General features: G+C 50.3%; 1 protein-coding gene across 2 annotated transcripts in view; it reads right to left on the bottom strand.

The window, feature by feature from the left end:
• LOC111154399 (ubiquitin protein ligase E3C) overlaps window positions 1–13,784 on the bottom strand; it is a 111,305-nt gene that overhangs the window by 35,219 nt on the left and 62,302 nt on the right. For both annotated transcript variants that reach the window (XM_022513947.1, XM_022513948.1), the window contains exon 18: window positions 9,102–9,349. In XM_022513947.1, the coding sequence (XP_022369655.1) occupies window positions 9,102–9,349 (248 nt within the window). The remainder of the gene's footprint in view (window positions 1–9,101; window positions 9,350–13,784) is intronic.

Below are 13,784 nucleotides of genomic sequence, written 5' to 3'. Positions count from 1 at the left end.
TCTAGGGGAAAAGATATATTAACTTTAGAGACGAGCACTTAGTCCGATGGCAATCAGAGGAAGAAGCTCAATTACACTGACCCTTAATGAGTCTGAGAGTTCAAAACAAGATATTACAGAAGAGAAGCTTTGCCATTTAAGACCAATGGAACTTAAATCACCAGGACTCGCTTCAATCTACACTTTTAAAGGCTCAGCAAATTCAGTGAGCATTTTACAAAAGGACTCCAATGATATTCAAGAATAAATTTTCCCAGGTCTCAAAAATGCCAGGATAAACTGTTAACTGTTACACTCTCTGCTACTTTACGTGTGCACTGTATGCTACTGAAACACGAAATTAAAAACCACACGGAAGTTTCAGGGTCTTCTAATTAAAAGTTGGAAATACATGACCAAGATATTATCAAATAATCTGATTTATAGGCATCCTGCTCCAATTAAATCAATATTCTGAAGCAAGGGGGGGGGAAGCCATTTTCAAATAGAATTCAAATATGATAAAAGAGCTCCTTCAATAAATTCCTGAATTTAATTGGCTTAAATGGACCTAGGTGCTTCTATCTGTAAAAAAAAAAGTTCAAGATGACATTACCACATCCTTGAGCTGTTTATTTATTCCCTGCCTGAAGCCTGATTTACAGGCGATAAAACGCAATCATGACCCACACCAGAAGCAGGAATCATCTGCTAATGGAACTTCTAATTGAGAAGTGACCAGTGACATGAGGTAATTCTTTCCATGTAGGATTGCTCTTCCAGACCTCTTTGCACTTTATCACAGTAAACAATCACTAACATATGCATTAAAGAAAATTTAAATACATTATGACCCAATAAATATCATAATCAATCAATACACAATTTTCCTCCCCGAGGATTTAACGTGCAGACACCACACTATTAGGACTAGACCGTTACGCTCACTTAGATAGGGACAATTTTTAACACGCTGGTACAAAGTTTAACCATTTGTAATCAGATAATAATCAGATGTTTTAGGAACTAGTATTCCCTTAGGAATTTCCAGAAAACTATCTAAGTAAAATCTTAAATACGTAAAACTAAATTGTCTACCATCCTCATAGAACTAGAGTTTCGTTACTGGTTCTGTCTAACCTTCACTATTTTATTATTTATTTTTTTAAAAAAGATTTTATTTATTTATTTGACTGACAGAGATCATAAGTAGGCAGAGAGGCAGGCAGAGAGAGGAGAAAGCAGACTCCCTGATGAGCAGAGAGCCCGATGTGGGGCTCGATCCCAGGACACTGAGATGACGACCCAAGCCAAAGGCAGAGGCTTAACCCACTGAGCCACCCAGGTACTCCTAACCTTCACTATTTTAAAGAGCTTCACTGAGATACGATTTACACTAACTTCATTTCTGGGAGGAAGGTGTAGATCCCTAATTCTCCCTGGAACCTGGTACACACCACGGAGGAGAGGAGTAAGAGTGCTCTGCTGTCGGCTCTGGACCTCCAGGGCCCTGCAAGGACACTGCTTCCTCACAGCATCTGCACCTGGAACAGCATGTCCATAAACAGGAAAAAATGAGTTTATACTCACCGGACTTACAGAACTAATGGGCAGAAAACTTCAGCAAACCAGGACCATCTAATTATCTCGTCTCTATGTTAATCAAGATTGGACAATTTGTACATTCGGGAAAAAAAAAATAATAGCAAATTTTAGTAAGATTTAACTCATGCAAATAAAATCACTTCCCCTATTGTCCGTAACCACACTGTGAGAACCACTAAATTCAGGGGGTACTTCAGGGGCACCCGGCCAACTCAGTCAGTGCAGCACAGCACTATTCATCTCGGGGTCATGAGTTCCAGTCCCATGTGGGGGTGGGTGGGTAGAGATTAATTAAATAAATAATAAATACTTAAAAGATTTAGGGAGTATCTCAGTTTAGTCTAGCAAAATAAAGGCTTACCATTATTATTTTAAAATTTAATTTCATTACTATTAATTTAGGAGATTCTCAGGCTCACCTTAATAGAAAGAACTAGTACATCATTTCAAAGATTTTCATGAAATGGGTTATAAAACATTATCTTCCGGGGGGAGCTGAAGCTGGGTCCCGGGGACCACTGCCAGGGAGAGACGGTATCTCACGGAGAACGGACACCAAAGCCAGCACACAGCTTCAGGTAGGAGACGCAGGTTATATCTTCAAATGAATTAAAGTAGAAAATAGTCTGTTTGACAGTTATGTTAAAGAATTTAACAGCAGGTCAATGTCTGAAATTTGTCTCTGATGATAAGGAGAGACTAAAGAAACATATGTACATAATGGTGAGGTTAAGTTAGAGCCCATTTCTAAACTTGACAACACCGAGAACCTGTATTATTAAAGTCGCAACATTTGGAATCAGAACAAATGAACAGTGACTGGGCTGTTAACTGCTGACCTCAGAGACAAAAAGAAAGGGTATGATTTTTCTACTGAGGACCTCCTGGGTCCCTTCCACCATCCCAGGCTCCATTACCGTCTGTCATTAATGAACACACGCACAGCACTGACGACACAGGTACAGTAATCACCACAGTGCATGCCAGCACATGGCTGGACAGATCACTGAAACAGAACCGAAAGTTCAGAAAAACCCCTTACATTCATTGTCAACTGACTCCTGACAAGGGAACTGGGTTGGTCTTCCCCAACCAATGGTGCTGGGACGACTGGACAGCCACACGCGCAGGACCAAGTGGGGCCCCTACCTCACACCATCTACAAAAATTAACGAAAAATGATATATAACTGGAAAGAGAGGAGCTTATCTGGCCCCTGAAAACTGAAAAATAAAATCCTAAATCAAACCATAAAAAAATTAAGTCAAAATGGATTAAAGACCTAAATATAAGAAATAAAAGTACCAGGCTCAATGACACACACAGGTGTAATTTTAGGACCCTGGGTTAAATCGTGCGACCGGGGTTTCTTAGATAAGCCTGCAGAAGCTCAGGCAACAGAAGAAAAATAAATGCATTAAGACGTCCTTAAAATTAAACACTCTAGAGCTCAAAGGCTGCTGTCAAGAAAGGGAGAGACACCCCACAGAACAGGAGAAAACACTTGCAAATCATCATGAGGATGAGAAGGGACTTGAAACGAGGACATATAAAGGACTTAACAGAAGACAAAGAGCTGAAGACATGGACGACGGACTCGAGGGGACCTTTCTCCACAGAAAGATGCCCAACACCGCGAGTCCTCCAGGAGCTCAAAAGCACAATGAGATATGATTTCACACCCACGAGGATGGTTCTGATAAAAACACAAAAATAAACAAATCAAGTAAGTAAAATAAAGAGATCAAGCAGATGAGGTTAAGTGTCGCCATGGTGTGGAGGCACCGGAGCCCGCACACAGTGCGGGCGGCCAGAGTGGGCTGTGGACACCGCAGAACCACCGATTCAGCACTCCCAGCCCTTGACACAGATTTCTCTTGGCTGAGAGAAACGCACACATCTGTGCACACAAACACTCTACAGATGGTCCCGGCTCGTGATGGTTCCTCTCGGGACTGTTCGACCTTACAATGGTGCGAAAGCGACACTCTGAGTTCAGGACGTGGACCTCTTGCTGGGCTAGCCTTACGCGGTCTGACCCTGCCCAGTGATGCCGGCCGGTGGCCGCAGCCCCCAGCAGCCGTGCGATCACGAGGGTCAGCGGTCGGCAGGGCGGCAACTGGGTACGCCCCCACCGCCCTCCCGTCCGTCACCTTCAGGACAGCGTTCCGTGCAGTCCAGGAGCGACTCGACACCGTACTGTCACACAGGCTTCGTGTTTCCCGACTGCACACCTGCTGGCTCATGGGAGCGCTCGGGGCGCACTTCAGGTGGGCCACGCTCTGCGGTGACGTTGGCTAGGGGAGGTGTGGGACATGCATTCTCAACATCTGATATCCTCAATTTACGATGGGTTTTTATCGGGATGTCACCCCATCCTAAGTCAGGGAGGACCGGTACACAAATGCTCACAGCAGCATTATTCCCAACAGCCGAAGGCGGGAACGGGAACACCCGAATGTCCCGTCAGAGGGACGCGTAAACATCACGTCTTCCACCCACACAGCGGAGCACCAGCCACCTCTAAGGAAGAAGTCCTGACACAGGCTACGGCATCGGGAACCTTGGAAACGTTCTGTGAAGTCAAAGAAACCAGTCACCAGAGGCTGTGTGTTGCAGGAGCCCGCTTCTATGAAACTTCCAGAGCGGACAGATGCAGAGACAACACATGAGTGGGAGCCCGGGGCTGGTGGGGGCAGCCTGGAGCGGGGCTGCCTGTGCACGAGAGCCTGTTCACAACAAGGCCACTGTTCTCCACGTACACAGCGGCGACGGCAGCACAGCCCCCTGGACCTGTCAGAAACCACGGAACAGCACACTCTACAAGGCTCAAGTTCTACATCGACATCTAATGATGTACCATCTGCTGACGAACAGAACATTTAAAAAAAGGGCTGAATTTTATGGAATGTGAATTATTTCAAAAAAGCTGTGATGTATCTATCAGTACATTCATTTATTTTTTTGAAAAGTCACAAGAGCATAATCTGCTTTGCAGGCACTGGTTTTTAAGTCACTTCTCACATGGGCCGACTCCAGGGTGCACAGCGGCAGGTCCGTTTCCCAGGGTCAGCGAACGGAACGCAGCTGCACATCTGCGAGGAACTTACTACAGCTGAAAATGAGGACAGTTCTGATTAATTCTCATAGGAAATGACGTAGCAATGTTGATTTCTGATTTACTGAAGGACAAGAGACTCCTTAACCGCAATCCCTAGCACTGAGTCGGCGCATGGCACGTCCTCCATTTACCCTTTGGCGGGACGTCACTGCAGGGGGTGCCACTGTGTCCCTCCCGGTCCCCGCCCTCCCGACCTCCTAGCAGGCGGTCACTGTTCACCTCTTGTCCTTGATACACTCTCTTCCCTTCCAACACACCATCTTCTCTGACCTTCCTCCCCACACGGCCACTCCCCGCGGTCCCACTGGGTTCCAAAGCGCCAGGGGCCGTGTCCTCAGCCGGGCTCCCAGGCCAGCAAGAGCTCACCTTCTGACCTTCCCTCCTCGCGCAGTCCACACGCACGCCACCCACCCCCGGCCCGCCTTCCATGCTCGGGACCGCTGAAGCCAACCCCTCCCTCCTGGCTCCAGAGCTGCTCAAGCCCCAGGCGGCCGCTCCGGTCCAAACCGAGGAGAACTGCGTGGTGAACGGGCTTCCCGAGCCAGCGCCGGCGGGTCCCCACCACGCCCCATGGACAGCTCTCCTGCAGGCGCCCTGCGCAGCGTCCGGCCAGCTGCTAGGCCGCTCCTCTCACCTGCTCCTCCTCCCGACAGCTCACGGGTACCGAGCCGCCCCAGCTTTGAAAACCAACCCACCCACACGTTCCTGGACCGTGTTCTCACTGTAGGGTGCTCTCTCTCCTTCCCTCCAAAGTGAGGCCTTCTGAAAAGGCCACCGACACCTTTTACTATTTTTTTTTTTTAAAGATTTTATTTATTTATTTGTCAGAGAGAGAGAGGGAGAGAGAGCGAGCACAGGCAGACAGAACGGCAGGCAGAGGCAGAGGGAGAAGCAGGGTCCCCGATGAGCAAGGAGCCCGATGCGGGACTCGATCCCAGGACGCCGGGATCATGACCCGAGCCGAAGGCAGCTGCTTAACCAACTGAGCCATCCAGGCGTCCCACCTTTTACTATTTTTCTACCTTCCCTCTTCCTCACCACACAGCAAGCTCATTTCAACAAACCACGCGGCCACGAACATCGCCAAGGACAACCCCTGCCCATGAGCTGATGAGCGGACAGCAAACGCGGCTGTCACAGGAGGGACCGAGACTTGGCACTACCAGGAGCGAAGCGTTCGCACGGGCTATGCCTCTGACGATCCTCAGAAACATGACACCAGGCAAAGGAAGCCAGTCCCTATGGGCCACGTATGTGCGGTGCCATTTCACGTAACGTCCAGAAGGGGACACAGTGGAGACTAAGGGTAGTTACCGTTGGCCTACGGTCTGGGGAGGGGAAAGGACGACTGTCGGCAGACACAGGAGAGGAATGCTCCGAGTCTGACGGCGGTGATGGCTGCACCACTCTGAACACACGGAGACTCCTGAATCGCACACCTGAAAATCATTCATTCATTCATTCATTCGCCATCCACTCAAGTGATTGCTACGCCCACGGTGGGCTCGAACTCACAGCCCCCAGATCAAGGGCTACACGCTCCACGGGCCGAGCCAGCCAGGCGCCCCTGAACCCCGCGCTCCCAGCGGGCTGACTGCAGGAGTGTGCGTCGTATCTCAGTACAGCGGTTCCAAGAAAAAGCACCAGGGACATAAAGCCCTGCGGACCGATCCCGTGGTCACTTTTCAGCCCTCCCTGACCTCGAAGCATCACGTTGCTGTGAGCAAGGCCAGCACTACGGAGGACCCAGGCACAGTCCCAGACCCGTAACTCTGAGTCTCACCCTCTAAAACCCATGTGCCCCATGCTGTCCCCTCACAAATGGAGTAAGTATCAGCCGTTTGCTCAAAACAATGATTTTCCATGACCCCCAATGGAGACCAAACTTTTCACCATGCTCTTTGTCATTTGTCTGTTGGTGTGGCCCTACAGCAGGGTCAGCAAACTGTCCTGGAAACGGCCCAAAAGCACATGCTTTCTCTGGGCTTTGTTCAGCTGCCATCGCTGGGAGAGCAAGCGGACGCTGTACGTGATGCCTACTGGGATTCTAATCATCTTTTTTTAACTACAAACACGAGGTGGGTGGAGTTGGCCAGAGGCTGTAGCTGGCTGCCCTCCGTCCCAGCACGTCACCTGCAGTCACACCTTTCACCTGTGGAAGCCCCACTGATGCCGATTCTAGTGTCATATTCCAATCTGTCCCTCCAAACGCGGACACTGCGGACAGTAAATACTGAGTACCTGGCAGTATCCCACTCTTCAAGAGGGGAACCAAATGCATTCCAAGACTATCCAAAGATGCTAACGAACTTCCCCCAAAGACCATGGAAAACATTTACCTATCTATAACAACACACCAGTGATTCTTGGGTAACGTACATTTTACGTAATAATGATCTTATTATATGTTGTGACCCTTTACAGACCAGATAGGTTCCATCTTTATTCTATGCTGTGAGACAGACCCCCGTAATGCAAACAAACAAGGAGGATGTCTTCTGAACTCCAGCAGGCGGCTGGCTGAAGCCCCGTAAGGAGCCAGCATGGCTGGTGGGGAGGACAGAAAGGGGCTGCGTCCTTCCAGTGAGGTGGGCCAGCAGCGGGCCCCTGGGCCCAGAGCACTGCGCTCTCCCCAGCCTTCGCCTTGGCCCTCGGGATATTACAGTGGGCCTCTAGGTCAGACAGTGGGTTTGGGGTAAACCTGTGTCACTGCCACCAGAGTGGCTGCTCGTGAGCAAGAGTCTGAGCCCTGGGGTCCTTGCACGCTGCCCAAACACATCACATTTTCTCTATCACCACAGTTACGGTGAGTGCCATGAATCATTCGTTCAAAGAAAAATCGAGAACCGACTTTCCGTTTCCCAGGGAAATAGCCTAGATGATTTCCCACCTCATTTAGAGCAGTTCAGACCTAAGTCTCAATTACTGATTTTACCGGGATGTTTGTCCACTACATGCGGATGGGGTTGGCAACTGTCCACCCCGCATTTGTTGTAAGTACAAAGACTGCAACAAAATGAAACAAAATAACCTAGAAATACAACCTTGCATATAAACACTACCCCATGGGGCGCCTGGGTGGCTCAGTGGGTTAAGCCGCTGCCTTCGGCTCAGGTCATGATCTCGGGGTCCTGGGATCGAGCCCCGCATCGGGCTCTCTGCTCAGCGGGGAGCCTGCTTCCTCCTCTCTCTCTGCCTGCCTCTGCCTGCTTGTGATCTCTCTCTGTCAAACAAATAAAATAAAATCTTTAAAAAAACAAACAAACAAACAAAAAAAAACAAAACACTACCCCATTTAAAAATGTCAGTAATCAATGAAAAAGAAAATAAAAAAACTAAATTCCCTTTTTGGATTGCATTTGACGCACAGGGAAGCAGTCAGCCGGTCCTGATTTAAATGGAGTGTCAGGGCCTGCTGTTCCCACCAGGCACACCCGCAGGCAATGCTACGGAGGGGGTGTTTGTGTCCCACAACGTTCACACGCTACCGTCTTAACCCCAGGGCGGCGTTAGGAGGTGGGACCTTTGGAGGTGATTAGGTCAGGAGGGTGGAGCCCGCGGGAACGTGACTGGTGTCCTCATCAAAGCGACCCCCGAGAGAAGGCTGTCCTGGAGATGAACCAGGACAAGGGCCCCAGCAAACGGGACGCAGGGCATCCTGACCGTGGCCTGCCAGCCTCCAAAATGGGAGAAGCAGATGTCTGTGTCCCCAAAGCGGCCCGGTCTGTGGTGGTGGTATGTCCCCCCGAAGGCCTACAACAGGCTGGGGCTGCCCTGGTTCATCACTGTCTCACCCAGAAACAGCTCGCTTCCACGAGGCTACACCGCTCACAAACCGTTTCCCCTCATTTACAGGAGAGGTGAACCGTGTGTGGGGGTCAGCAGGGGTGTAGCATTCTGGTTATCAGGGCACTTCTGTCATGTCATCCTTAATGGCTATTTTCCCAGAGTCTGCAAACAGCACACACAGCGCTCGGCCCACGCGCGGCACCAGTGCGCTTCTACCTCGTGTGCAGCACTCTGCAAGCTCACAGAGCCTTAAGAGAACCCCTTGAATGCTATCCACAAGAGCGATGGGGAGACTCACAGTACTTCCAGGGGGCACACTGATGGCAAGAGACAGCTATCCAGAGACTTTTTGACAGACAGGATTTTACGTTATACGTTCCCCAGGGCTTCTATGCCATATAAGCAATGTATGCGTGTGACTCCTGTGCATGCGATGTGAAACAAAGAAACGTGAATTATCATGTAAAAGAACACTGCTCAGGGTTCACCAGAATAACGTCAGCAATCCTGAGCAAAAACCTTCAACGAAGCAGACAGCAACCACACAGAAAGGAAAAGCTTCCGCATCAGGTGGTCCGAGGTCCGTTTGCACACAAAGCTCCCTTACCTTTCCTAGCATCCGGCCCAGGAAGTAGTAGTGTCTCGCAAAGGAGTCTCCCACGAGCATCCGAGCGGCCGGGCTGGGGTACAGGAGCCCTTCGTTAGTGGTCTTGAAGAAGCCCTGGTTGGGGTTAAAGCCTGACTTGAGCAGTTCATTCAGAAACTCTCTGAAAATACCGCCACCGTCAATGCCGGCTTCGTCCAGGCCGTGGGCGTTGAGTAAGTGCACACGGATCCGCTTTTTCAAATCAGGCTCTGTAAAAATGAGCGGATAACAGGGGTGGGGGGGAGAAAGGATTTTAAAAAAAGGCAATAAAATAAGCTAGTATTTTGGAGTACTGGGAAAAGGAGCAAGAATATTAAAGATATATTAGTGCAGGACTCCAAAAACAAAACAAAATAAAACAAAACAACCAAAGATTAAAAACAGATGATGGGCCGCCTGGGGGCTCAGTGGGTTCAGCCTCTGTCTTCGGCTCAGGTCATGATCTCAGGGTCCTGGGATCGAGCCCCGCATCGGGCTCTCTGCTCAACAGGGAGCCTGCTTCCCCCTCCCTCTCTGCCTGCCTCTCTGCCTCCTTGTGATCTCTGTCTGTCAAATAAATAAATAAAATCTTAAAACACACACACACAGATGATGGGCTAGCTGGACCTGTATGTCCCCCAAAGCCGACAATGGGAGAAAGAGAGAAGACGTTCACGTATTACGCATGGAGATGGGGAGAAACAGAGTGCCCAGGATGGAATTAAGTTATCCCTCACAGTCTAAAGGCTATGACACGTTCTAAAATAGTCTACAGTATGAGGAGAGGGCAGAGGGGATTGAGCACATAAGAGTACAAGGGACAGAGACACAGATGCAGGGATCCGAAGGGGCACGTGCACCCCAGTGTTCTTAGCAGCAACGTCCACTATAGCCAAACTGCGGAAAGAGCCGAGATGCCCATCGACAGATGAACACATAAAGACGACGTGTATGTATACACAATGGAATACTCTGCAGCCATCAACCTCCCCCCGAAACCTTGTCATTTGCGATGACGTGGATGGAACTAGAGGGTATCATGCTAAGCAAAGTAAGTCAATCAGAGAAAAACAATTATATGATATCTCTGATAAGAGGAATTTGAGAAACAAGACAGAGGATCATAGGAAGGGAGGGAAAAATGAAACAAGATGAAACCAGAGAGGGAGGCAAATCAGAGGAGACTCTTAGTCTCAGGAAACAAACTGAGTGTTGCTGGAGTGGAGGGGGTGGGAGGGTGGGGGGCTGGGTGATGGACACTGGGGAGCGTGTGTATTGTGGGGAGTGCTGGCTGTTGTGTAAGGCTGATGAACCACAGACCTGTACCCCTGAAACAAATAATACATTCTATTTTAATAAAAGAAAAAGAAAAATACTAGGGGAACAGAAATTATTACCAAGAAAGGCAAAAGATAAACGAATAAAGGATAACAGCACAGAGTCTCTGAAAGAGGTGGGCGAAACAGGAGTCAGAGCCCAGAGTCTACATTTTCACGTACCAGTGTCATTGGGCTGAGAAGTGTGGAAGTCTGCTCAGTTACAGTGTGTCACAAAGAAAAACAAAACAAATTTGTGAAGTTGCTTAATCATGGCTGGTGTCTTAAGAGAACGTCCGGGCAGGTCCTCCCCAGGACTGCTGGACTTGCCTACAATGTGCCACAAGAGCCTGAGGACGCAGACCCCAGACACAAGCCACCGGAAGGGAGGGCGTTCTGCTGGATCCAAACCAGGTGGTCAGCACTGGACAGGCTTAGTCAAGCTGCAGGTTTCAGAAAGTAACCTGCGCGTCCTCGTCCCTGTCCCTCGCCTCCCGTCCCGTGGGCGCTCTGCATCTCAGCAGGCGGGGAGGGGCAGAGGCGGGGGCTGTGGGCACGAGGGGCAGGGGTGCAGAGCGGCTGGGCCCGGGTCTGCCCGAACACGGCAGTGGGCGAGTGTTAGTGCTCCTGGAGTCCCGGAACCCAGCTGTGACTATTCTAGAACGTGGCTCAGACAGGGTCACGGCGATTTACCGTACGGACGAAGATCTCCCACCATGCCTGGCAGCAAAGACTTCGTGCTCCAAGGAGCCGGCAGAAGCCGCGCCGGGCGAGTTCGGTGCTCACGCCCGCACCTCCCTCGGGAGTACGCGAGGCAGGCTGACCGAAGCCATCTCGACGGCTTGCTTTTGTCCTTTGTAAGGAGTAACGACCACCCACTGTTCACCCCGAGCTAGAACTGACGCTAGAATTTTACACACATTACTTTAAGTCCTTCAGCAACCTGCTGGGTTAAGAATTATCCCCATTCTGGATGGGCTAAAAGGGTGCGGGCATTAAGGAGGGCTTCTGTTGGGATGAGCACTGGGTGTCGCACAGAAGTGATGAATCCCTGAAGCAGACACCAGCACTGCACTGTTCGCTAACAAACGAGAACTTAAACAATAACTTGAGGGAAAAAAAAATTATCCTCATTCTGCAGTAAGAAAACCAAGTACAAGGAAGGTCGAGTTATGTATGTAAAGACACAGCTAATGCTGTAAAGGGCTATAATTTAAAGACAGGTTTACTGCCTACAAAGCACAGGCTTTTATGCTATACCATATTCCCCTCTATGTTTAAAATTTAACTATGGCTACAGGAAGAACATGCTTTTTACCGGCCAGACTCCTGAGCACGTTATCCGCACGAATTCTGATTAGGAGGATGACAACATACGTTCAACCTCATGGCCCAGGTAAGATGCCAAAGAAAGCTAAGGGGATGACTGGAGGCGTAACACAAAAACGCAGTCGGGGACGTCTCAGCTGTACACATTCTTCTTAACACTCGGTTTTATGGGGGAGCCAGAAGCCTCTGTTGTCATATGTGATATTTCTCACACCGCCAGCAGGCAGCAGCAGATTTTGTAAAAACTCTAAGTGTACAAATGTTGTAAGTGGGACACTCAGCTACGGCCCAGGCTCTCCCACACTCATCCCACCTGTGGCACCAGTATGGGGGGTGGGAGGGTGTCGTCTTTGCAGACGCAGCGGCCAATCACAGAAGTCCCCCCTCTGATTTGGCTGGAACTGAGGTTCTGTGTTCCCTGGAGCTCATTTGTGAGAACAGTCACATGTAACAGCACGGACATTTCCAGAAGCAAACCTCGCCTGAGATATCTTGCCACTATTTGTTTCCAAGCACAATTTAATATGTACTTATACATGAAGGTTTCAATGGGAGGGAAAAACCCCTAAGTAAAATGTTATTTGATTTGACCCTGTCATAGTTTCTTCTTCAGGAAAACGATGTAACAAAGTGAAACCAGCTCCCACTCAAAAGCGCAGACGGGCGAAGCTGTCGGGAAGCGACTACAGGACGGCTCAGGGCCAGCTCTGGCAGAGTCTCGTCCGAGCTCACGGGCGATGATACCAAGAGCGACAGCAGTCCTGAGGGCCGCCGCGACCATTCTCCGTGGCTGGGCACTGGGGGCGATGGGAGCGCGCGGTGGGCTGGGACCTGCGCACCGGCACCTTCTGGGCTCCCCACTAAGAAGAGAAATGGCTCCGCGTCTCTGAGCTCCCGCAGCCGGCTCCATCGTGCTCGGGGCGGACACCCATACTGCAGAAAACAGGCCTGAGGGGCAGCGGCTGGCTCAGTCTCGGGGGAGCGAGTTCAAGCCCCACACTGGGTGTGGAGACGACACAAATAACATCTTTAAGAGAGAGAGTGGAAGAAAACCGTGCTGAGAAGACACGCACACGAGGTGGTCAGAGCCTATAAAGGATGGACGTGCTGTGAGGGCAAGACGGTAGGCGGGGCCGTCGTAGTGACTGCTTCTGTGCAAACGATCAGGCAGTATGGCACCTCACCCCAATTTCCCAGAAGTAATACTGAGACGATGTTTAACTTTACTATTCTCCCTAGCAAAATGCCAATTTTAACACATAATTTAAATACGTCGCGTTCCTAAGGCCTGACTTCGAGAACGCGGGCTGAGGCGTAAAGCATCAGGACGTAGGGTTAGGAGGTTTCTCCAAACGCCTTCAACTCGGTGCAGCTATCAGCGCGCACCTGGGCAGTTACGGGGCGACCAAATTCTGAATCACTTTACGCTTCAGCATTCATTGGGAAATCTGGGGCTTATTATATATAATCGGACAGTAATGTCTTTAAACATCATCTACGTCAATCGGGGTTCAAGTTAATTTAAAGTCGCTGAAACACACACCTGTTCCTGTTGGCCGGGGCTCGCCCCAGCTCCAGCGCGGGGGGCGGCCTGCCCCGAGCGTGCGCAGCAACAGCGCAGCCAGCACTGCCCCTCGCCTGCCTCCCCTCTCGGAAGCCCCACAGCTTTCTGAACCCGTCCGGCATCAGCCACGCCTCAGTCCCACCCTCAACACTCCCGGCCGATGGCACGCTTACCATCTTGTCTGTCGATGGAGCCCCCGCAAGGTTCCATTGCAAAGCCAGCATCTACTGAGCAGCAGCTGGCTGAGAGGAGCAAGGGTCGAGGACGCGGTCCCGCAGCGTGCAGAGCCTGGCCAGCGGGAGACACAACGGAACAGCGACAACAGCCGATCTGCAGGGACTGGATCCCCACAGATGGAGGCCCCGTCTGTTTTCAAAAGTATGCTGGGCTCGAAGTCAGAGCGCCAGACTTCCCCCTCGTTCACGCAGAAAACTCAGAGACGTAATGTGCTGGGCA

The sequence above is a fragment of the Enhydra lutris genome, unplaced genomic scaffold (genome assembly GCF_002288905.1).
Source record: "Enhydra lutris kenyoni isolate GAN:26980312 unplaced genomic scaffold, ASM228890v2 scaffoldscaffold37, whole genome shotgun sequence".
NCBI classification, from domain to species: domain Eukaryota; kingdom Metazoa; phylum Chordata; class Mammalia; order Carnivora; family Mustelidae; genus Enhydra; species Enhydra lutris.
This window is presented reverse-complemented; position numbering and strand designations above follow the sequence as displayed.